At 54.0% G+C, this 26,258-nt stretch overlaps 1 protein-coding gene across 2 annotated transcripts in view; it reads right to left on the bottom strand.

Annotated features, from left to right (window-relative positions):
* Positions 1-26,258, bottom strand: part of LOC140394126 (lipase maturation factor 1-like) — a 579,371-nt gene that overhangs the window by 36,052 nt on the left and 517,061 nt on the right. For both annotated transcript variants that reach the window (XM_072481000.1, XM_072481001.1), the window contains exon 7: positions 3,246-3,358. In XM_072481000.1, coding sequence (XP_072337101.1) covers positions 3,246-3,358 — 113 coding nt within the window. The remainder of the gene's footprint in view (positions 1-3,245; positions 3,359-26,258) is intronic.

Raw genomic sequence — 26,258 nt, 5'->3', positions numbered from 1 at the left:
GTTGCAATATAGGAAACCCGACAGCCGATTTGCACACAGCAAGCTTCCACAAACAGCAATAAAATAAATAACTTGAATGTTCTTTTTAGGAATGGCAGCACGGTAGCACAAGTGGATAGCACTGTGGCTTCACAGCGCCAGGGTCCCAGGTTTGTTGGCCCGCTGGGTCACTGTCTGTGCGGCGTCTGTACGTGCTCCCCGTGTCTGCGTGCGTTTCCTCTGGGTGCTCCGGTTTCCTCCCACAGTCATGCAGATTAGGTGGATTGGCCATGTTAAATTGCCCTTCGTGACCAAAAAGGTTAGGAGGGGTTATTGGGTTACGGAGATAGGGTGGAAGTGAGGGCTTAAGTGGGTCGGTGCAGGCTCGATGGGCCGAATGGCCTCCTTCTGCACTGTATGTTCTATGTTGGGTGAGAGGTAAATGTGGGCCAGAACACTCTGGTTCTTCAAGTAGCGCCATGGAATCTTACCACTAAGCTAAAGCTGGCCTGTTAAACAGTACTAAGGATGGAAATCTGGGGCATATCCGAGGTGGCTGTAACAGATATAGAAGCAAATGTTGTATATGTAGGTGCAGGGAGGAATTAAACTATGAAAAGGTGCTTCATATTTTCCTTTATCCTCACTATCTTTCATCAATACTCTCCCTCCTGCCTAACTCCCACTCATTTTATATATAGGAAGAGAGGCAGTCAGTTTCGAGAACATATTTAACTGTGAAAGGTCCTGATCTTGCCCTCAATGGACATCATCTGTTTACAAGAGTTGCTGGATAGCTACCAGGAGTGCACTGCCTCTATCAGAGCTCTTCTCAAACTGACCAGCTGAGGTCAGCTACCTCAACACAGACTAGTGATCAGCCTTGGGCCTTCCTGACCCACATGGGTCTGATACTTAACTGGCCCAGCCATTGGGGAACTGCCAATTCACAACAGTAATCAGCACAAACTGTACTTGATGTCAGTCCATTCATATGTCAACGATTCCAAATAAGTTATTTACTGGTTGTGGATGGGGCAGCACAAAAGAGGCATTAGGTTGGTTAAATATTAGAGGACTTATTCTGCCAATTTTTAAATCATTAGTTATTCCAAGTGCTTATCCATAGATCATCTCAATTTATTTGCAACAGAAATTTACTCCAAGGTTAATGCCTTTGTTAAACTGGCAGAAAGAGTCAATTGACACAGGAACAACTTAATGCCTGAAAGTAGCAAATCAACCTAAGGTAGAGGCACAAGTCAGAATTGTGTTCAGACACCATATGGTCACATGACTAAGGGTCATTCTTAGCTTGTGTATAAAATAAACAGGCATTGGGCTAAATAATACGGGGGGGGGGGGGGGGGGGGCGCACACCAGTCACTGTGGAGTCAGCACACTCCATACCAACCTACCCTGTAGCCATAAAGTGCTGAGGGGCGGATTAATGAGGGTTGAGAGGGATTTACCCACCCTCTGAGGCTGCAGGCCAATCTGATTGGCCGTCAGCTCCTTCAATCCTGGCAGCACCAGGAAGACGTCAGTAGCCATGCCAGGAGTGCTGGAGAAGAAAAGGCCCCAAGGCCTTGGATCCCTAGAGAAAGCAAGTCTGAAGTCTTGGGCCAGAAGTGTTTGGGAAGGTCAGGGAAAAAGGCAGTGGGAAGGGTGGAGGGAGGAGTGGGTTGGTGGGTTTAAGGGAGGGAGTGGGTAGGAAGGGGGTTTCAACCTAAGGGAGGTAAGTCCCCGAGGAGAACCGCCACCCTTCCTTCCTTCCTTAACTTTAACAATTTGAGGAAAAAAAATTAATTGGGCTTTCCGCTCCTGCCCTGCTCCCCACACTTAATGTTTTATGGCGTGGCAGCATATTGTCAGAGTCAATTGGCTTGATGAGAAGCCTAACTGCCCCTTAATTGTATATTCAAATATGGTGGGCAGGCAGAAATATTGGCAGCCTAGCTGCTCCCCCTATTATGGGGCGAGCTGAGGGGCGGCCTCCCGCCCCATTTAACGCACACCTCCTGGAGGAAACATGCCCAATTCAGCCCATTATGTTTGCAGTAGGTTTAGTGGTGCTTTGCCTGTGTGATACTGTCACATTTTTTTTTAAGGGAAAATACATGCCTCAAAAGCAATAGCGCATGGTTATTTGAGACCCTATTTATATACTTCATACTGTTCACTAAAGAGTAGCCAGCACAACAGGCTTCCCTTGGAATATCTATTACTGGTTGTCACGAGACTAGTCGGTGTGGAAAATGGTGGTATAATGGTAATGTCACTGGTAATCCAGAAGGCCAGGCTAATGCTCTGGTGTTCAAATTCCACCACCGCAGCTGGTTGAATTTAAATTCAATTAATAAATCTGAAATTGAAAGCTGGTCTCGGTAATGGTGACCATGAAACTATAATCGATTGTCATAAAACCCCAGCTGGTTCACTGATGGCCTTTAGAGAAGAAAATGTGCCATCCTTACCTGGTCTGGCCTACATACAAAGAACAAAGAACAACACAGCACAGGAACAGGCCTTTCGGCCTTCCAAGCCTGTACCGGCCATGATACCAACTTTTGCCAAAACCCTCAGCACTTCCTTGTGCCATATCCCTCTATACCCATCTTATTCATGTGTTTGTCAAGATGCCTTTTGAATGCCGTTAACGTAACACATTTAACTCCAGACCCTCTGAAATGGCCCAGAAAAGCCTCTCGGCTTCTAGCCTCTAGGTCCAAGGGCAATTAGGGATGGGAAATAAATGTCGGCCTTGCCAGACATGCAGACAACTCAGGAGCGAATTTTTTTTAAAATTACAGGTCAATCAGATTTTTTATTCCCTCATGCTACCCAGCAGAGCCTAATAAAGGAACAGGAAAAGGTTCTGAGGGTAAAAAAACTGGCTATTTGTACCATAGGAGACAATGTAATGGTGAACCATTCAAATACCACAGTTGAATTGATCTTCCATTTGCTATGTATGTGAACTTGGGTTACATGATCAAAATCCTGGAGCTTCCTCCCTAACAGCTCTGTAGGAGTATCTTCACCATTCAGACTGCAGCAGTTCAAGGAGGCCCACCAGCATTTTCTCTCGGGCAACATGGATGGACAATAATCCTGAGAGGTCCACCTCCCATGAATTGATTTTTTAAAAATTGACCTGGGATCCCTATTGACTGAAACTAAAAGGAAGAGGACACTCTGAACTGAATAGCACCACCGATTCAACTTGAAACGTGCCAAATAAATAAAGAAATGGAATGTCTCACCGTGGTGCTCCTCGTCTCTCAAAAGGGTTTTGTGCCATTAGCGACAGTATAAGGCTATCATTCTTCAGCAGTCTTCCTGCCAGGTGGATTAACCATTCATTTTGTTCATAGGTCTGGAAAGTTAACAGAAACAAAACAAAATTTATTACCACATACTTTTTGAGAGGTCGTAAGACTGCCAGCGTGAGCTTTGGGTGTGCTGCTTTGTCAGGACGGGAGTTGGAGAACTGCGAGAAGGAAGGGAAGGAAAGTCAGTCTCATTTGTTGTCCTAGTTGCTACATGTAACTGTGTAATCTCAGCAGTCCTGAGGAAAGACTTCCGTACAGAAGTATAAGTAAGGGCCTATGAGCCAACACACTGGGGAATCAGTCTAGAGTTTGTCTTCGGAGTTTGACTTGGGCCCACAACATTCCGATTTGAAGGTGCTGAGCCACAGCTGATAATGGCAACCTCTGCTGAGATCACGGCATAAACAAGGGACTGGCTCTGGTTTCTTCCCAATCTGCATGTCTCAGTAATCTGCAGCCTAAATCAGTGGGTATCATTGGCAAATTCCTCTGGTTCCTTTCTCTATTGTTACTGCCACGAGCTCATTGCTAGTGATCGTGACTTCAGATGTTGCAGACATGGAATGCTGCATGTTGCATTCTTCTGTTTAGCACAAACATACCAATCATACAGTAAGGATTGATAGAACAATAATGCATTTTTTTTATTTGAAGCTCAGACGATATACATACAATGGTAATTCAGAGACTATGTAGACATGCCTGACCTGTAGGATTGCTACTGTCTTCTGTCCAAAGTCATAGGACTATACATCATGGTGGATTGTAATGGACAGCAGTGTAAGATACACTCCTCAAAGGTATATCACAACACTACACAACTAGTGCAGAATTCAAGGGGATTTACCAATAATAGAACAACATCTAATTAATCCCAGCAGTCCTGGGGAAAAATTTCCACACTGAAGTATAAGCAAGGCCCTATGAGCTGCAATGAGATTCGAAAACAGACTAAGGTATCATTGATGGGTTCACGCATCTCAAACTGACAGAAATTAAGATAAAGGGCGTAATTTTCCGAACAAATTGACAAAGTGTCATTTTCGGCAAGAAAATGGGTACACTTCCCCCCGGCCATGGCGGTGCGATCCAGACCGCAAGTTTAAGGCACTTTGAAAATGTATTTATCCCTACGTGAAAATCTCGGTGCCTGAGGCACGAATCATCTGATTTGTCCAACCCGAGAGTCTTCTGAGCACTCCAATGAAGGGGGAACTGCATTTAAACAGTTCCACAGCATTTTCTCTCATTCAAGCCAGCAGGATGGCAACTATGAAACCAACTCCTAATTTACAGAGCAGGCCCTCAGTCATTTGCTGGATTTAGGGGAGGAGAGCTGGGTTACATTATACCCTCGGACTGGCAGGAGACCCTCCAGCAGGGTGACAAATCCTGACTGGGAGACGGTACATGTCTCCCTGCACTGGTCAGTGCCAACCGCCTAACCAAGAGGACAGGCGTACAATGCAGAAAAAAGATTAATGACTTACTCCAATCAGTCAGGGTAAGTGCTCCCTGTCTCCTCTCTGCACTCCACCTTCCATCACCTCCTGGAATGTCACCTCGATCACACATGCCACTACCTCACAGGGCCCAAGGAGCTGACCTCCCAGGAACATCCTAAATTAGTCCCCCCCCCGCCCACCCCCAGCACTCCTCGGAAGAACCCCTCCATGCTTAAGTGTAGTGCCAACATCCGCTAGGTGTCATCGACATCTGATCTGCCAGGCATCCAGCTTACATTATCCCCATTTGTGTTCCTGCAGGAGAAGGGATGCCCGAGCTGAGGATGCTGACTCCATGCTAGGAAAGAGCCATGGAACTCGCAGGGGAGGAGCAGGAATGGGCCTGCGCTGAGAGCGAGGTGGACCTGCGAGAGAAAAGTGAGGTGCCACCGCACCTTCATCCAAATGAGCAGTCTCAAATGAGTTCTGTGTAATCCAACCCCTTGACCAGGCCATGTACTGAAACCATGTCCCTTGCCTTGCAGGAACATCAACCGAATGCCTGGCCCATCTACCAGCAGTGTCCCACTGCCCACCCTCAACACCACCCTGGAGGAGATCTCAGAGGACATGCTTGAAGCACACAACTATTACCCGCACCATCCACCGTCAGAGACAAACACCTTGGTGGGTGCACTTAGCAGGCAAGCTTCTGGGTCACTATCTGGTGATCGCCACACAGCTTTTGATGTACATCAGATGGAGGCAGGAGCTCCTGGGGGGACAGACAGTCAGAGGACTGCTGAATCCCAGGACTCAGTTGTGCCCAGCCAGGTGCTGTTCCTCCGGGCATGTTCATCCCTCAGCTGCCGCAGATGCAAATCCAGAGCCAAGAATACCAGGAGGGGTTCATAGAATTTACAGGGCAGAAGGAGGCCATTCGGCCCATCGAGACTGCACCGGCTCTTGGAAAGAGCACCCCCACCCCCACCCTATCCCCATAACCCAGTAACCCCACCCAACACTAAGGGCAATTTTGGACACTAAGGGCAATTTAGCATGGCCAATCCACCTAATCTGCACATCTTTGGACTGTGGGAGGAAACCGGGGGACCTGGAGGAAACCCACGCTCACATGGGGAGAACGTGCAGACTCCGCACAGACAGTGACCCAAGCCGGGAATCGAACCTGGGACCCTGGGAGCTGTGAAGCAATTGTGCTAACCACTATGCTACCGTGCTGCGGCACGGTTCCATGGCTCTTTCCTTGCATGGAGTCAGCATCCTCAGCTCGGGCATCCCTTCTCCTGCAGGAACACAAATGGGGATAATGTAAGCTGGACGCCTGGCAGATCAGATGTCGACGACACCTAGCGGATGTTGTCAGTGGCCCTCCTGCAACTACAAGGCCAATTGGTGGAATCCCAAAGCTTTCAGTTGCAGGAGACGTTGTCGGCGATGCATAACATCTAAGCCAACATTGCAAGAGTGTCGACCGCAGTGGAACGCCTGGGGCAAGAGGTCAGATCCATGATGGAAGAACTCCGAAGCATGGCTCAGTCCCAGAGGGCCATGGCTGAGGGGTTCAGTACCATAGTGCAACAATGGCAGATATCCAGGACTGGCAGCACTAGATGACATTGAGGTCTCTGGAGCTTACTCCAGCTGCCCCTCCATCCCATGGAGTAACCCAGGGGTCAACAAGCACCCGGAGAGAGGAGCTTCTGTTGGAGCACATCCTGGGGGCCTTCCAACCAGGAGTCCCTGGGAGTGACCAGCCAATCTGAATCCCCCCTTCCTGAGACCGGCGCAACTCAGGCACAGCAAGCAGAATAAGGTGACACAGCAACATCAGAGCAACCCAAAAGTGGGCGGGGTCTCTCCAGGGCAAGAGGATGCCAGCCAAAGGCGACGCAAACAACAAAGCGTGGAAGGCAGCAGGCTGCCTCCACCTCTATGTGCATCCTAGGAACACACCTAGGCACAGAGCCATTTTTTCTGGTGTAAAATGCCACCGTTCCCATGCCGGTATGGGGGCATACCCCCAGAATCGAGGAATCAAGCCTTGGTTTATCTCAATACCATTGATTTTCTTCAGCTAAAGTAATGACTCAGATTTGAAGCACGACAGGAATCCCTGAGGATTGCCCAGGAAGTGCTGAAAGGAAGTTCTCCTTTTGCCTTTAATTGAAGCCCTATATATCTCTTCCCTGCTCTGAAGTAAGATTCTGGGTGTATTTTGTGATCTCTGAACTTCCAATAGTCCTTACCTTTTCTGCCCAAATATTTGAAACATCCCACCAGTAAGATTATTCAGTGTTCATTCTTGTAGGATCCAACAGAGGGGAGATGAAGAGAATTAGATTTTTACCCAGGAAGTTATTTGGGTCTGGAATGCATGCCTGGAAGGGTGGTGGGGCAGATTCAATGACGGTTTTCAAAAGGGAGTTGGATAAATGCATGGTGGGGCAAGAACTTGCAGGGCTTTGGGGAAAGAGCCAGACGTGGGACTGATTGGACTGCCCCTTCAAGAAGCCAGCATGGACAAGATGGACCAAGCAGCCTGCCTTTGTATTGTAAATTGTTAATGTGTTCCTTTAGACGTATTCTCTGATTTTACCACAAATAGCAAATGCAGCACTTTTGCTAGTGATTTTTTTGTTATCATTCATGGGATTTGGGAATTTCTGGGTAGGCCAACACCTATTGTCCATTCCTAATTGCTCCTGAGTAGGTAGTGATGAATTGCCTTCTTTAATCCCTGTAATCCATGTGGTGTAGATATCCCCACATTGCTGTTTGGGAGAGAGTCCCAGGATTTTGACCCAGCAGTGATAAATTTACCAGTCAGGATGGTGTGCCACCTAGAAGGGAACGTGGGGGTGGTCATATTACTAGCCACCTTTGTTCTTCTAGGTGGTAGAGGTCACAGGTTTGTAAGGTGCTGTCAATAGAACCTTGGTCAGTTGCTGCCAGTGCATCATGTAGATGGTACACACAACTGCCACTGCGCGTCAGTAGTGGAGGGAGTGAAGTTTTAAGGTGGTGGATAGGACGCTGATCAAGTGGGCTGTTTCGTCTTGGATATTGTTAAGCTTCTTGAGTATTGTTGGAGCTGTACTTATCTGACAGGTGAGGAGTATTCCATCACATTCCTGACTTGTGCCTTCCAGATGGACAGGTTGTGGGGAGTCAGAAGATGAACTAATCTCCACAGAATTCCCAGACTCTGATGCATTCCGGTAGCCATCATATTTATGTGGCTGATCCAATTAAGTTTCTGGGCGATAGTAACAGCCGGGATAGGATGTTGTTGGTGGGGATTCAGCAAAGGTAATGCCACTGAATGTGAAGAGGAAATGGTTAGGTTCTTTCTTGTCGGAGGTAGCCATGGCAGAGACTTATGTGGCACAAATGTTACATGTCACTTCTCAACCTATATTGCATTAATTAATTCACAGAGCAGTCTTAGAAAATAAATAAACCAATATGATTCACGTTTCCGCTGCCACGAGGTGGGCTTTGAGGGGAAGGTTTTTTAAAAAGATATTCCTGAAAGCTCACAGACAAGGTCTGGGAGTGAGGAAGCAGCTCTAGGCCAGAGGTTTCTGTCATTCACCATGCAGGAATGTAGGTGGGAGTTTGTGCTTGGATTGGAAAGATCAAATTCATTCGGAGTTAAAACAAATCTGGAAGTTTGTCTAGCTTTAGGTATAGGGAGAAGTCTCTGGGAAAAGATGCAGTATGAAAACCAGTTCTAGAGTTAAAAGTTTCCAGGCTGGGAAAAGAAAGGATCAGAAATAAATCCTCGGGAGATACGAATCAGTTTGGATTCCGGGGGAATTAACTGTCTACTTAAAGGAGAGAGTAACACATATCTGGTTGTGTGGTTCAAAAATACAGTTTGATCTTTCGTCTGATTGTTAGAGAAAACATTTTTTATTCTTTCATGGGCTGTAGGCATCACTGCAAGGCCAGCATTTGTTGCCCATCCCTAATTGCCCATGAACTGAATGGCTTTTCAGGCTATTTCAGAGGACAGTTAAGAGTCAACCACATCACTGTGCATATGAGGTTACATGGTGACCAGATCAGTTAAGGATGGCAGATTTCCTTCATTAGTAAATGAGATGGATTTTTACGACCATTACTGAGACACGCTTTGTATTTCAGGTTTATTAATTGAATTTAAATTCCACCAGCTGCCGTGGTGGGATTTGAACCCATGTCCCCAGAGCATTAGCCTGGGCCTCTGGATTACTAGTTCAGTGATATTACCTCGACTCCACCTTCTCCGCTGATGAATGTGAACTCTTGTGTCATCTGTTTAGCTATTAACCGGAAGTTCAAATTTCTTTTTAGAAGTTATTGGTCTCTACCGGCGGGGGGAGGGGGGGGGGGGGGGGGGGGGGAATCGTAACAAGAGCAATAGTGGTATTATAAAAAATGAAAGAAAGGATGATAAAACCTTGGCAGTGACAATATGACATAGGTTCAAATCCGGCCTGATTTCCCAATATACTACCTGGGGGAATTTCCTGTGGTGATATACATCACTAAGTACACAAAGGGTTAATGTACATACACTACACCTAGCTAGACACTAGAGGGAGCACCAGAGACATGACACACAGTCAACCAATAGGTCAGGAAGATAGGACACGACCAATGGACATTCATGATACACACAGAGGTGACACTACCACAGGGGGGCATTACACCAACCCATATAAAAGGACACATCACACATGCTCAGTCTCTTTCCAGTGGAGACTCTCAGTGAATGCAGACACAGGGTTGATTTAACATCACACCCAACACGTAGTTTGTAGCAAACTGATTCGTCAGTCTGAGTAGCTATAGTAGGATTAACAGTGGCGTCGAATCCAAGTAGGAGAATTGTTGACAGTTTAATAAACGTGTTAAAGCTATCTCCAAGTCTGAACCTTCCTTTGTCAGAGTGCACATCAAGGAAGCAGCTTCTGCTACGTCAAGAGCATAATAAAACATTTCCCACAACCAGGAAAGAAAGCTGAAAGAGAACTAGTGCTGCCAACTTTCCGGGATGGCATTGGGGTCACCAGGAATTAAAGACTTGCCAGAAATTAAAGACCTATCTCTGGGTTACTACTACAAGCAGTGGAGGAGAAGATCACAGGGGGCGGTTTAAAAAATTACACTTCATGAAAGAATTTTGGAAACACGTTTTTCGCAAAAGTATTGGATGTGGGAATAATGGGACTTTCATCGACTGTCAGTAAATGGAGAGTCCTCTCACTTTCCAATTGGCGGTGGGAAGGACGTGCAGCACAAGGATGAGCATGTTGGACAGCCAATGACGAGGGTTTGGGGGGGGGACACCATCATGATTGGCATGTCGGTGGCCAATGACAGGAACATGGGGATGCAATGCTTGTAGAGAGGCTGCCATGCAATGATACCCCCAGGAATAAGTCCAACCAGAGTAAACTAGGAGAATCTGCATGGACACTCAAAACGTTTTATTACCATCTTAAATGTTGGTAGACGTTTCATGCTTGCGATTTGCAGCAGAATTGCAAACTGTGTGTGTTATGAAACAACACAAATGCTGGATTTAAGCAGTCAGGGTTTACAGTACAACTGTTGTGCCACTTTTCGGGGAAGTTTACATGAAGTAATCGGGAATGGATTCAAAGTTACGGCTGACAAGTTTGTTGACAAGTCTACTGGGTGAATTAAGTGGTCTGATGGAAGTAAAGAAAGAAAATCAGAATAAAGAACTGAGCTGCTCCCAATTGCAAGAGGCTGTCAAGTCTTAGGAAATGGCTCATGCAAAGACACCAGATGTGCAGAAATCGCAAGAGTCATCATCGATAAATCTTTCAACAATTCAGGAGCTGCCAGCACACACTGATTACACACAAACAGCATCAGTTAATGACTTTAATCAACAAAATTAAACATGTCAACACAGTGGGAGATGTACTTCAGTGATTTTGTGGCATAGGGCATTGCTTTGCAAGCAGAAGGCCTTCGATTGCGTCTCTAACACCTCCAACTAATTTGACAGTACAAATCTTTTAGGTTCAGCCAGATTGATGAAGACAGCATTTCTCTGTTTGCTTCCATGTTCAAATGGTAATGGAACATGATACCGTGTGACCTCGTCATATCAGCATCATATCCCGAATCATGCAATTAAATGAATGCCTGGCGAAATTGCCTGGAGTTCTGGCGTGACTGCAGATTCATGGCTCGAAATGCAAGTTACTTTCTGCACAGAATCATTTTCTTTTGAAACTCTAGGGGACAGTGTAGTAATGCAAGAACCCGAACCCACAAGGCTTTAACTGTGCCAAGGAAATTACATCCAGGCGGAACATTCATTTGTTGATAATCAAAAGCCAATATCCATCTAAGCTCTAGGAAGCCCCAACATCATAGCTAATATCATAATTTTAATATCAAGTGCTGAAAAGCATGTTAAGTTTGACGAAAGCTGAATTTGGAGAACGAACAAACTATCGTTCAGGGCTGGGGAATGACCACAGGCAATGGTGTTGCTGCAATGATTAAAAACATTTGCTTAACATTCAGAGCATTGTTTAAAAATTCGAGCTGGAATAACAATGTTAAAACAAATTAATAAAAAGGAAAAGCAGAAGGGTAATCTGGCAGCCCGACCAGCTCGAGTATACCCAAAGCATTGAAGGGAAAAGCTAGATAAACACATGAGAGAGAACAGAATTGAAAGATCAATTCATGGGATTAAATTATGTAGTGTGGGAGGAAGCTCGTGCAAGCATTAACACTGGTGTGGATCATTTGGGCCAAATAGCCTGTAAGTAGGATATCTGTTGACTGTGACCCCTTTGCCAGAGTTGAGGAAGGGAGAGAGAAAAAGAGTGATGGAAACAGAAAAAGGAGGAGACAGGGAGAAAGAAGAAAGGGAGGGGAGACAAAGAGGTGGTCAGGTAGAGGAAATGTCTCTCTGTGCCTCAAATAGATAGATATGTCACCCAATCTGGTATTCAGTCACCCAGATCAACAAGATTCCTGATTGTTACAAATGATTGATGTCAACCAGTTCAAAACTTGCGAGAGCTACAATTGGGCGCAATGACCCTGAATGGAATAAAGAAACAAATCAACCAAGTGATCTTCAACACAGAATAAAATATACAGATTGAGGCCATTTGGCTCACGAGGCCTCTACTGGCACTTTACAGGAGCTATCCGATTGGCCTCACTCTTCAAATCTTCCTACACATTCCCACTAATGTCTCCTTGTCAAGTATATATTCAATATCCTTTTGAAAGTTATTTTTGAATTTATGTCCACCGCCATTGCAGCCAGCGCATTCCAAATCATATCTTACAGCGTACTTACTGTCATTTAGTTCCCATGTCCCCCTCACAGCTCCGCCCCACCACACCCCACACCGCTCCGCCTCGATACACCATGACCGCTTCCCCCCACTGCACGCTCTCCACCCCATTGCACCCTTTCCACCGAACCACCCCTCTGCACCCGCTGCATCCCACTGCACCCTCTCCACCGCTCCACCCCACTGCACCCTCTCCACCGCTCCGCTCCACTGCACCCTCTCCACCGCTCCCCCCCCGCCCCACTGCAGCCTCTCCACCGCTCCGCCTCACTGCACCCTCTCCGCCCCACTGCACCCTCTCCACCGCTCCGCCTCACTGCACCCTCTCTGCCCCACTGCACCCTCTCCCCCACTGCACCCTCTCCACCGCTCCGCCCCACTGCACCCTCTCCACCGCCCCGCCCCACTGCACCCTCTCCACCCCACTGCACCCTCTCCACCGCCCCGCCACACTGCACCCTCTCCACCGCTCCGCCTCACTGTACCCTCTCCACCGCTCCGCCCCACTGCACCCTCTCCGCCCCACTGCACCCTTTCCCCCGCTCCGCCCCACTGCACCCTCTCCACCGCCCCGCCACACTGCACCCTCTCCGCCCCACTGCACCCTCTCCACCGCTCCGCTACACTGCACCCTCTCCACCGCTCCGCCCCACTGCACCCTCTCCTCCGCTCCGTTCCACTGCACCCTTTCCACCGCTCCGCCTCACTGCACACTCTCCACCCCACTGCATCCTTTCCACCGCAGTGCCCCAGTGCACCCTTTCCACCGCTCCGCCACACTGCACCCTCTCCACCGCACCGCCCCACTGCACCCTCTCCACCGCACCGCCCCACTGCACCCTCTCCACCGCTCCGCCCCACTGCACCCTCTCCACCGCTCCGCCCCACTGCACCCTCACAACCGCTCCGCCTCACTGCACCCTCTCCACCGCTCCGCCCCACTGCACCCTCTCCACCGCTCCGCCTCACTGCACCCTCTCCACCGCACCGCCTCACTGCACCCTCTCCACCGCACCGCCCCACTGCACCCTCTCCACCGCACCGCCCCACTGCACCCTCTCCACCGCTCCGCCCCACTGCACCCTCTCCACCGCTCCGCCCCACTGCACCCTCACAACCGCTCCGCCTCACTGCACCCTCTCCACCGCTCCGCCCCACTGCACCCTCTCCACCGCTCCGCCTCACTGCACCCTCTCCACTGCTCCGCCCCACTGCACCCTCTCCACCACTCCGCCCCACTGCACCCTCTCCACCGCACCGCCCCACTGCACCCTCTCCACCGCTCCGCCCCACTGCACCCTCTCCACCGCTCCGCCCCACTGCACCCTCACAACCGCTCCGCCTCACTGCACCCTCTCCACCGCTCCGCCCCACTGCACCCTCTCCACCGCTCCGCCTCACTGCACCCTCTCCACTGCTCCGCCCCACTGCACCCTCTCCACCGCTCCGCCCCACTGCACCCTCTCCACCGCACCGCCCCACTGCACCCTCTCCACCGCTCCGCCCCACTGCACCCTCTCCACCGCTCCGCACCACTGCACCCTCACAACCGCTCCGCCTCACTGCACCCTCTCCACCGCTCCGCCCCACTGCACCCTCTCCACCGCTCCGCCTCACTGCACCCTCTCCACTGCTCCGCCCCACTGCACCCTCTCCACCGCTCCGCCCCACTGCACCCTCCCCACTGCACCCTCCCCACCGCTCCGCCCCACTGCACCTTCTCCACCACACTGCACCCTCCCCACCGCTCCGCCCCACTGCACCTTCTCCGCCCCACTGCACCCTCGCACCGCTCCGCCCCAAGCCCCCTTTCCACTGCACCCTCTCCACCGCTCCGCCCCACTGCACCCTCTCCACTGCTCCGTCCCACTGCACCCTCCCCACCGCTCCGCCCCACTGCACCCTCCCCACCGCTCCGCCCCACTGCACCCTCCCCAACGCTCCGTCCCACTGCACCCTCCCCACCGCTCCGCCCCACTGCACCCTCCCCACCGCTCCGCCCCAAGCCCCCTCTCCACTGCACCCTCTCCACCGCTCCGCCCCAAGCCCCCTCTCCACTGCACCCTCTCCACCGCTCCGCCCCACTGCACCCTCCCCACCGCTCCGCCCCACTGCACCCTCCCCACTGCTCCGTCCCACTGCACCCTCTCCACCGCTCCGCCCCACTGCACCCTCCCCACCGCTCCGCCCCACTGCACCCTCCCCACTGCTCCGTCCCACTGCACCCTCTCCACCGCTCCGCCTCACTGCACCCCCTGCACCCCACTGCACCCGCTCCACCCCACTGCACCCTCTCCACCGCTCCGCCCCACTGCACCCTCTCCACCGCTCCCCCCCCGCCCCACTGCAGCCTCTCCACCGCTCCGCCTCACTGCACCCTCTCCGCCCCACTGCACCCTCTCCACCGCTCCGCCTCACTGCACCCTCTCTGCCCCACTGCACCCTCTCCCCCACTGCACCCTCTCCACCGCTCCGCCCCACTGCACCCTCTCCACCGCCCCGCCCCACTGCACCCTCTCCACCCAACTGCACCCTCTCCACCGCCCCGCCACACTGCACCCTCTCCACCGCTCCGCCTCACTGTACCCTCTCCACCGCTCCGCCCCACTGCACCCTCTCCGCCCCACTGCACCCTTTCCCCCGCTCCGCCCCACTGCACCCTCTCCACCGCCCCGCCACACTGCACCCTCTCCGCCCCACTGCCACACTGCACCCTCTCCGCCCCACTGCACCCTCTCCACCGCTCCGCTACACTGCACCCTCTCCACCGCTCCGCCCCACTGCACCCTCTCCTCCGCTCCGTTCCACTGCACCCTTTCCACCGCTCCGCCTCACTGCACACTCTCCACCCCACTGCATCCTTTCCACCGCAGTGCCCCAGTGCACCCTTTCCACCGCTCCGCCACTCTGCACCCTCTCCACCGCACCGCCCCACTGCACCCTCTCCACCGCACCGCCCCACTGCACCCTCTCCACCGCTCCGCCCCACTGCACCCTCTCCACCGCTCCGCCCCACTGCACCCTCACAACCGCTCCGCCTCACTGCACCCTCTCCACCGCTCCGCCCCACTGCACCCTCTCCACCGCTCCGCCTCACTGCACCCTCTCCACTGCTCCGCCCCACTGCACCCTCTCCACCGCTCCGCCCCACTGCACCCTCTCCACCTCACCGCCCCACTGCACCCTCTCCACCGCTCCGCCCCACTGCACCCTCTCCACCGCTCCGCCCCACTGCACCCTCACAACCGCTCCGCCTCACTGCACCCTCTCCACCGCTCCGCCCCACTGCACCCTCTCCACCGCTCCGCCTCACTGCACCCTCTCCACTGCTCCGCCCCACTGCACCCTCTCCACCGCTCCGCCTCACTGCACCCTCCCCACTGCACCCTCCCCACCGCTCCGCCCCACTGCACCTTCTCCACCACACTGCACCCTCCCCACCGCTCCGCCCCACTGCACTTTCTCCGCCCCACTGCACCCTCCCCACCGCTCCGCCCCAAGCCCCCTTTCCACTGCACCCTCTCCACCGCTCCGCCCCACTGCACCCTCTCCACTGCTCCGTCCCACTGCACCCTCCCCACCGCTCCGCCCCACTGCACCCTCCCCACCGCTCCGCCCCACTGCACCCTCCCCAACGCTCCGTCCCACTGCACCCTCCCCACCGCTCCGCCCCACTGCACCCTCCCCACCGCTCCGCCCCAAGCCCCCTCTCCACTGCACCCTCTCCACCGCTCCGCCCCAAGCCCCCTCTCCACTGCACCCTCTCCACCCCACTGCACCCTCCCCACCGCTCCGCCCCACTGCACCCTCCCCACTGCTCCGTCCCACTGCACCCTCTCCACCGCTCCGCCTCACTGCACCCCCTGCACCGCTGCACCCCACTGCACCCTCTCCACCCCACTGCACCCTCTCCACCGCTCCGCCCCACTGCACCCTCTCCACTGCTCCGTCCCACTGCACCCTCTCCACTGCTCCGCCCCAAGCCCCCTCTCCACCGCTCCGCCCCACTGCACCCTCCCCACCGCTCCGCCCCAGTGCACCCTCTCCACCGCTCCGTCCCACTGCACCCTCTCCACCCCACTGCCTCACTGCATCCTCTCCACCGCCCCGCCCCACTGCACCCTCCCCACTGCATCCTCTCCACCGCTCCGTCCCACTGCACCCTCTCCACCGCTCTGTCCCACTGCACCCTCTCCACCGCTCCGCCCCACTGCACCCTCTCCACCGCTCCGCCCCACTGCACCCTCTCCACCGCTCCGCCCCACCGCACCCTCTCCACCGCTCCGTCCCTCTGCACCCTCTCCACCCTCTCCACCGCACTGCCCCACTGCACCCTCTCCACCGCTCCGTCCCACTGCACCCTCTCCACCGCTCCGTCCGTCTGCACCCTCTCCACTGCTCCGCTCCACTGCACCCTCTCCACCGCAGTGCCCCACTGCACCCTCCCCACCGCTCCGCCCCACTGCACCCTCCCCACTGCTCCACTCCACTGCCCACTCTCCACTGCTCCGCCCCATTGCACCCTCTCCACCGCTCCATCCCTCTGCACCCTTCCACCGCTCCGCCCCACTGCACCCTCTCCACTGCTCTGTCCCACTGCACCCTCTCCACCGCTCCGCCCCACTGCACCATCTCCACCGCTCCGCCCCACTGCACCCTCTCCACTGCACCCTCTCCACCGCTCCGCTCCACTGCACCCTCTCCACCTCTCCGCTCCACTGCACCCTCTCCACCGCAGTGCCCCACTGCACCCTCTCCACTGCTCCGCTCCACTGCACCCTCTCCACCGCAGTGCCACACTGCACCCTCTCCACCGCTCCCCACCACTGCACCCTCTCCACCCCACTGCACCCTCTCCACCGCTCCGCCCCACTGCACCCCGTCCACCGCTCCGCCCCACTGCACCCGCACCACCGCTCCGTCCCACTGCACCCTCCCCACCGCCCCACTGCACCCACTCCACCCCACTGCACCCTCTCCACCCCACTGCACCGTCTCCACCGCAGTGCCACACTGCACCCTCTCCACCGCTCCCCCCCACTGCACCCTCTCCACCCCACTGCACCCTCTCCACCGCTCCGCCCCACTGCACCCTCTCCACCGCTCCACCTCACCGCATCCTCTCCCCCCCCACTGCACCCTCTCCACCGCACTGCCCCACTGCACCCTATCCACCGCTCCCCCCACTGCACCATCTCCGCCCCACTGCATCCTCTCCACCGCTCCGCCTCACTGCATCCTCTCCCCCCCACTGCACCCTCTCCACCGCTCCGCCCCACTGCACCCTCTCCACCGCTCTGCCCCACTGCACCCTCTCCACCGCTCCGTCCCACTGCACCCTCTCCACCGCTCCGTCCCACTGCACCCTCTCCACCGCTCCCCCCCACTGCACCCTCTCCACCTCTCCGCCCCACTGCACCCTCTCCACCGCTCCGCCCCACTGCACCCTCTCCAACGCTCCGTCCCACTGCACCCTCTCCACCGCTCCGCCCCACTGCACCCTCTCCACCGCTCCGTCCCACTGCACCCTCTCTACCGCTCCGTCCCACTGCACCCTCTCCACCGCTCCTTCCCACTGCACCCTCCCCACTGCTCCGTCCCACTGCACCCTCTCCACCGCTCCGCCCCACTGCATCCTCTCCACCGCTCCGCCTCACTGCACCCTCTCCACCGCTCTCCCCCACTGCACCCTCTCCACCGCTCCGCCGCACTGCACCCTCCCCTCCCCACTGCTTCGCTCCACTGCACCCTCTCCACCGCTCCGCCCCACTGCACCCTCCCCACTGCTCCGCTCCACTGCACCCTCTCCACCCCACTGCACCCTCTCCACCTCTCCGCCCCACTGCTCCGCTCCACTGCACCCTCTCCACCCCACTGCACCCTCCCCACTGCTCCGCTCCACTGCACCCTCTCCACCGCTCCGCCCCACTGCACCCTCCCCACTGCTCCGCTCCACTGCACCCTCTCCACCCCACTGCACCCTCTCCACATCTCCGCCCCACTGCACCCTCCCCACTGCTCCGCTCCACTGCACCCTCTCCACCCCACTGCACCCTCCCCACTGCTCCGCTCCACTGCACCCTCTCCACCGCTCCGCTCCACTGCACCCTCTCCGCCCCACTGCACCCTCCCCACTGCTCCGCTCCACTGCACCCTCTCCACCGCACCGCCCCACTGCACCCTCCCCACCGCTCCGCCCCACTGCACCCTCTCCACCGCTCCGTCCCTCTGCACCCTCCCCACCGTTCCGCCCCACTCACCCTCCCCACTTCTCCGTTCCACTGCACCCTCTCCACCTCTCCGCCCCACTGCACCCTCCCCACCGCTCCCCCCCACTGCACGCTCTCCACCTCTCCGCCCCACTGCACCCTCCCACTGCTCCGCTCCACTGCACCCTCCCCACCGCTCCGCCCCACTGCACCCTCTCCACCGCTCCGCCTCACTGCACCCTCGCCACCGCTCCGCCCCACTGCACCCTCTCCACTGCTCCGCTCCACTGCACCCTCCCCACTGCTCCGCCCCACTGCACCCTCTCCACTGCTCCGCTCCACTGCACCCTCCCCACTGCTCCGCCCCACTGCACCCTCTCCACTGCTCCGCTCCACTGCACCCTCCCCACTGCTCCGCCGCACTGCACCCTCTCCACTGCTCCGCTCCACTGCACCCTCTCCACCGCAGTGCCCCACTGCACCCTCTCCACTGCTCCGCTCCACTGCACCCTCTCCACCTCAGTGTCCCACTGCACCCTCTCCACTGCTCCGCCCCACTGCACCCTCTCCACCGCTCCGTCCCACTGCACCCTCCCCACCGCCCCACTGCACCCTCCCCACTGCCCCTGCACCCACTCCACCGCTCCCCCCCACTGGACCCTCTCCACCCCACTGCACCCTCTCCACCGCTCCGCCCCACTGCACCCTCTCCACTGCTCCGTCCCACTGCACCCTCTCCACCGCTCCGTCCCACTGCACCCTCTCCACCGCTCCGCCTCACTGCATCCTCTCCCCCCCACTGCACCCTCTCCACCGCTCCGCCCCACTACACCCTCTCCACCGCTCCGTCCCACTGCACCCTATCCACCGCTCCGCCCCACTGCACCCTCTCCACCGCTCCGTCCCACTGCACCCTCTCCACCGCTCCGTCCCACTGCACCCTCTCCACCGCTCCGCCCCACTGCATCCTCTCCACCTCACTGCATCCTCTCCCCCCCACTACACCCTCTCCACCGCTCCGTCCCACTGCACCCTATCCACCGCTCCGCCCCACTGCACCCTCTCCACCGCTCCGTCCCACTGCACCCTCTCCACCGCTCCGTCCCACTGCACCCTCTCCACCGCTCCGCCCCACTGCATACTCTCCACCTCACTGCATCCTCTCCCCCCCACTGCACCCTCTCCACCGCTCCGCCCCACTGCACCCTCTCCACCGCTCCGCCCCACTGCACCCTCTCCACCCCACTGCACCCTCTCCACCGCTCCGTCCCACTGCACCCTCTCCACTGCTCCGTCCCACTGCACCCTCTCCACCGCTCCGCCCCACTGCACCCTCTCCACTGCTCCGCCCCACTGCACCCTCTCCACCGCTCCGTCCCACTGCACCCTCTCCACCGCTCCGCCCCACTGCTCCGCCTCACTGCACCCTCTCCACCGCTCCCCCCCACTGCACCCTCTCCACCTCTCCGCCCCACTGCACCCTCCCCACTGCTCCGCTCCACTGCACCCTCTCCACCGCTCCACCCCACTGCACCCTCCCCACTGCTCCGCTCCACTGCACCCTCTCCACCCCACTGTACCCTCTCCACCTCTCCACCCCACTGCACCCTCCCCACTGCTCCGCCCCACTGCACTCTCTCCGCCCCACTGCACCCTCTCCACCTCTCCGTCCCACTGCACCCTCTCCACTGCTCCGCCCCACTGCACCCTCCCCACCGCTCCGCCCCACTGCACCCTCTCCACTTCTCCGTTCCACTGCACCCTCTCCACCTCCCCGCCCCACTGCACCCTCTCCACCGTTCCACCCCACAGCACCCTCTGTGCCCCACTGCACCCCTCCGCCCTGCCCCAATACACCCTCTCCATCCATCCGCCGCACTGCACCGCCCCCACTGCACCCTATCCACTGCTCCGTCCCACCCACCTCACCTCCTCCCCCACCTCTCCCCAACATCAGACTTTTTAACGAATTACCTTACGACTACGCTCGGCTAACGGAAACCATTTCTCTCTATCTATTCGATCAAAACCCTTCACAATTTTGAACATCTCTCTTAAATCTCCTCTCATCCCTGCAGAGTGAGAGATTTATGATCTTACACCCAAGTCTCCTGGGGAATACAGGGCAGTTAGTAGTCCTGCATGTTAAGTGGTGTCCCAACTAAACAGAAAAAACAAAACATTGGGATCCTATGGTGAAAGGGGCCACAAACAAATAACTCCCGAGCTTGTTTTCATCGCCTCTAGGTAGAAAAGCTTTAAATTCAACAGAAAAAAAGTCCAATTTGCACATAAAACAATCAGCACTTCTTTATAAGGAACATGTGTGGGTAATGTAGGGGAGGGAGGAATGGGGAACTCCACCAACATCTGTTTTGATTTGTTCGGATAAGTTGGAAACCTCGTTAAATGTTAATGCTGATATTTTCCCTTTTGTTTGATGGCAGCCTATAGCTCGAATATGGATGTTTAACCAGCAGTGGGAGAACTGGCCTTTCATTTTTGACCATTTGGGTGAGGGATTTCAGGTGATGAGGCAGAATATTATTCCACTTGTGGCTACAAAGTACAAGAATCCGGAGCGCCTGGAGGAAACCCACGCAGATACAGGGAGAACGTGCCGACTCCACACAGACAGTGACCCAAGCTGGGATTCAAACCTAGGACCCTGGAGCTGTGAAGCAACTGTGCTAACCACTATGCTACCGTGCTGTTGAAGGCAGGCACATCACGCAGTTTAGCTCCTTCCATTTTTTTTTAATTCAAAAAAATATACTTTATTCATAAAATTTATCATAAGCATTACAGAACATTTCGAATTGTCTTGACTGTACATTTCCGGCAGAGTTACACATTGCCTTGGCTTTCTTCCATTCAATTTTGATAATATTATGCACATATCACTCTTTACGTTTCAATTCCTTCTTAAATATTTACATTGTCATGTTTATTTTTATACATTGGAGTGTCGGTGGCCCAGACCGAGGGGGGTTTACACTGTTACCCGCCCCTCGGTGTACATTTGCTGGAAAAACCTCACACAGTGGTCTTTCCCCATTGCGCCTTGGCGGCAGCTGCCCCAAGCTTGAGTGCGTCCCTCAGCACGTAGTCCTGGACCTTGGAATGTGCCAGTCTGCAGCACTCGGTCGAGGACAATTCTTTGCACTGGAAGATCACCGAGTTGATGACCTTCCAGCAGCAGTTGATATTCGTCTCGGTGTGTGTCCCTGGAAACAGTCCGTAGATCACAGAGTCCTGTGTCACAGAGCTGTTCGGGATGAACCTTGACAAATACCACTGCATCTCTCTCCAGACCTTCTTTGCAAAGGCACATTCCACAAGGAGGTGTTTGACCGTCTCATTTCCCCCACAGCCACTCTGAGGGCAGCGTGCATTGGCGCAGAGCCTTCGGGTGTGCATGAAGAATCTGACAGGGAGGGCCCTTCTCACCACCAGCCAAGCTAGGTCTTGGTGCTTGTTTGAAAGTTCTGGTGATGAGACGTTCTGCCAGATGACTCTGGCAGTCTGCTCAGGGAACCATCCAACGTCCTCCACGGTCTCCTTTTCCCTGAGGGCCTCGCGGACATTACGTGCTGACCACTGCTTCATTGCCTTGTGGTCAAAGGTGTTTTTCTTCAAAAACTTTTCCACGAAGGACAGGTGGTACGATACGGTCCAACTACTTGGAGCGTTCCGCGGCAATGAGGCCAGGCCCATCCTTCGTAACACCGGGGACAGGTAGAACCTCAGTATGTAGTGACACTTGGTGTTTGCATACTGGGGGTCCACGCACAGCTTGATGCAGTTGGACACAAAGGTAGCCAACAGGATGAGGGAGGCGTTGGGTACGTTCCGCCCTCCCTTCTCCAGAGGTGTGTACATGGTGTCCCTTCTGACACGGTCTATCTTGGATCTCCAGATGAATTTGAAGATGGCCCGGGTGACTGCTGTGGCGTAGGGTCGGGTTATGGGCCAGACCTTCGCCACGTGCAGTAGCACCGAGAGTACCTCACACCTGATGACCAGGGTTTTGCCCGCAATGGAGAGGGAGCGTTGCTCCCACCAGCCCAGTTTCTGCCTTACCTTTGCTGTGCGCTCCTCCCAGCTTTTGGTGCACGCCCCAGCAGCTCCGAACCATATCCCCAGCACCTTCGGGTAATCTGACCTGACAGTGAAGGGGACAAAGGACCGGTCGGCCCAGTTCCCAAAGAACATGGCCTCGCTCTTGCCACGGTTTACCTTGGCTCCCGAGGCCAGTTCAAACTGGTCGCAGATGGTCAAGAGCCTGCGTACAGACGCAGGATCCGGGCAGAAGACGGCAACGTCGTCCATGTACAGGGAGGCCTTGACTTGCATGCCTCCACTGCCTGGGATCGTCACTCCTCTTATACCCGGATCCTTCCTGATGCACTCGGCAAAAGGTTCTATGCAGCACACAAAAAGGGCAGAGGAGAGAGGGCAGCCCTGCCTGACTCCGGATTTGATCTGGAACTTTTCTGATTCCCACCCATTGATTGAGACTGCGCTATAGATGTTTGTGTAGAGCAGTTTGATCCAATTGCGAATTCCCTCCCCAAACCCCATTTTGGAGAGCACATCCATCATGTAGGTGTGCGATATTCACAACAATCTACTTGAAGCTCTGATCTCAGTTTAAGACACCTATTTTCATTTCTCTCACCAACGAATCGCGGAACACTTTAAAGTGACAGAGTTGACAATTTGGATATTTACGTGCTCTGGGCTAACACCCAGAAAAGCTGGACTGGGATTACCTCTGTTGATTTCACCTAAACAGGAGGAACGAATTGCATTTATAGAGCACCTTTCATGACCTTAGTAAGTCCCAAAGCACTTTACAGCCAATGAAGCATTGTCTAAAGTGTACCCATTGTTGTAATGGGAACCTTACAACCAGTAGACAGAAGAGGTTTCAACCCCATCAATCTCGGCTGTTTTCCAAAAGGTAGGAGTTTAAAGACCACACAGTTCTGAACCTCCTTTGATACTTTAAAAAACACAAACTACTTTAAAATACTCGGCCACTTTCCAAGGTGAAGGTGTGAAAAGTTCACAAAGATCCCGTCTGAAAGGAAATGTGAAGAGAGAGACCTTTCAAAGGAACCCTACAGACATCAAAACCCAACACTCTAAGGAAGAGATTAAAAATACAATGTGCTGAATTATAACCAACAGCAAAGACTTTTCTTTTTTGAATAAATTTAGAGTACCCAATTCATTTTTTCCAATTAAGGGGCCATTTAGCGTGGCCAATCCACCTGCTCTGCACATCTTTGGGTTGTGAGGGTGAAACCCACGCAAACACGGGGAGAATGTGCAAACTCCACACGGACAGTGACCCATAGCCGGGATCGAATATAGGACCTCGGCGCCGAGAGGCAGTAGTGCTAACCACTGTGCCACTGTGCTGCCCATCCCCAACAGCAAAGACAATGGGAACTGCTAACCAGCCAGATACACCCATCAGACCCTTAAACCCACACAGTGGAGGATTAAATAACCCCATCTCCTGTTGGCTGCTACTATCTTAAAACGTGGCAAAGGTTTACAACGTGAAAGATCAAAACATGATTACTTGCTCTACAACAATGACTGCAAGACCTGTTAATCAAATTTCCTTGTGGGAATATATAGACAGCTGGGTTAAAAGAGCTGGTTTTGCCAAGCCGGACAGAGAGAAGTCATCATAGTTATCAGGAAAATTGAAGGGAGCCATTAGGAATCTTTATTTCTCTCTCCTTTAAGTTCTGAAAAGCCCAGGGCTGGAATCTCCACTCCCCGACGCTGAAATCGCGTTTGCCGACGGGGCGGAGAATCCGTTTTGGCGGCAAAAACGGGGACACCGCCGGTTTTTGAATTCTCCGTCCCCTGAAAAGCGGCGTGCTCTAGGTGTGCGCCACGTCGATTATCCACGACCTCAGGCCATTGCCTGAGACCTGCCCCACAATACTCCGTCCCCGATCGGCCGAGTTCCCGACGGCGTGAGTTACGTGTCCTCACACCATTCGTGAACTCGGCGTGGCGGCTGCGGACTTAGTCTGGGGCCGCCACAGTCGGGGTAGGGCCGATCCGCGGGCAGGGGGGGGTGGGCTTCATTCGGGGTTGGGGGCACTGGCCGGGCAGTCCGGGGCATGCGAGTGGCCGAAGGGGGGCACTACTTTAGCGGTTCCGGTCCGTAGGTTGAGTCTGCCATGGAGCACGGTGCAGCCGCTGCAGGCCGTCGCCATGCGCATGCGCGGCCTCTGAACCGGAAGTGCTAAGGGCCGTATCGGCAGCTAGAGTTGCGAGCTCTACGCTGCTTCCCAGCTAGCCCCCAGCAGAACAGGGAATCGGTGGCCATTTTACGCCAGTTTTCCTGGCGTAAAGGACCACCGTTTTCACGATGGCGTGGGGGACTTAGTCTTCAAAACGGAGAATCCAGCCCGCAATCTCTACAGTATAAAATTCCAACAAAGGAGATAGTTCATCAGAAAGAATAACAGAAGAAATCCATGGGACTTCTGAGAGATAATTCACGGAATTAAAAGGAAGGATATTGTTTCCAGCAAAGTGCAGTTACCTGGACTTCAAATCAACTCCAGGATTTTAAAGGGAAACAGCTAAATTCAAATGGCCAAAACCTTCAACAATCTACGTCTCAAGAGCAAGCAAAGGACTTAATCGTAACTTCTTTTAACTCTTATTTGGACTCTTAACTGTTCTTCTGATATGTGTGTGTGGACGTATGTGTGGATGTGTATCTTTTATTTTTCTTCCTCGGATTTTGTTGCTGATAAACTTGCTCTTTCTTGGACTCAAGAAAACCAGGTTAGATTGGCTCCTTACTAAAAAGTCATCTGAGGGAAAAGAAATTTAAAAACCTATGTTACGGCCAACTGAAGAGGCTGAATAAAGAGGAGCCAGTTTGCCCCTCCTCAAACCAAAGAGAAGATATTGGAAAATCTCAGCAGATCTGGCAGTAATCTGCAGGGAGAGAAAAGAGCTAATGTTTCGAGTCCATATGACCCAAAGCTTTGACAAAGGACTCAAAATGTTAGCTCTTTTCTCTCCCTACAGATGTTGCCAGACCTGCTGAGATTTTCCAGCATTTTCTCTTTGGTTTCAGATTCCAGCATCTGCAGTAAGTTGCTTTCGTCCCTCCCCAACCTTGTACAACAGTTTCAATGAGGCCACCTCTTACTCTTCTAAACTCCAGAGAATGCAGACCCAATTTACTCAACCTCCCATCATTGGAAACCCTCTCATCCCAGGAACCAGCAACCTTGGTCCCACCAGTGGTGGTTATGTTTCAGATTTCTAGGTCCTGTGTTTCGGAATCCCAATCAAAACTGCTGCTCTCCATCTGCCCTCTTCTAAGATGCCCCTTGAAACCAAATAAGTGAAAAGTAATTCTTCAACCTTTCACCAATTAAAATTCATTTCATGTTCTTGTTCTTACAGAACAATCCATTAAACAGAACTGCTTTGTCTATGTACATATCAAATTTGCTCTTTGACCAAATGTTTGGATCTAATAACTCCTCCTCCTGCTGAGTTTCAATTGTTGTCTGGTTATGCTCTTGGGATGTTTTACGATGTTCAAGATACTGCAGGAACACAGAAATATTGTCGTTGTATTTGGCCAAACTACATTAACTAAAAATGGCTTTCAATAGGAACATAAGACTGGTGACGTTTTCTTCTATCTAATCACAACCTATATTATTGTCTGGCATTCTGGTCTCCTGGCTCAAAGATCAAGAGCCCTGCTATTCTGGGCCAGTTGAATTATTATGACAGGGCTGATGTTTCAAGACTACACAGACTGAAAGCAAACAAAGCACTTTGCTGGAGAGATAGAAGTGAAAAGCAGAGAAGCTAAGTTAAACTTAGCGAACTTTGATTGGGCCACGTTCTGGT

This window comes from Scyliorhinus torazame, chromosome 17, assembly GCF_047496885.1.
Source record: "Scyliorhinus torazame isolate Kashiwa2021f chromosome 17, sScyTor2.1, whole genome shotgun sequence".
NCBI classification, from domain to species: Eukaryota; Metazoa; Chordata; class Chondrichthyes; order Carcharhiniformes; family Scyliorhinidae; genus Scyliorhinus; species Scyliorhinus torazame.
The sequence above is the reverse complement of the archived record's forward strand: the minus strand, read 5'-3'. Positions and strand labels throughout refer to the sequence as shown.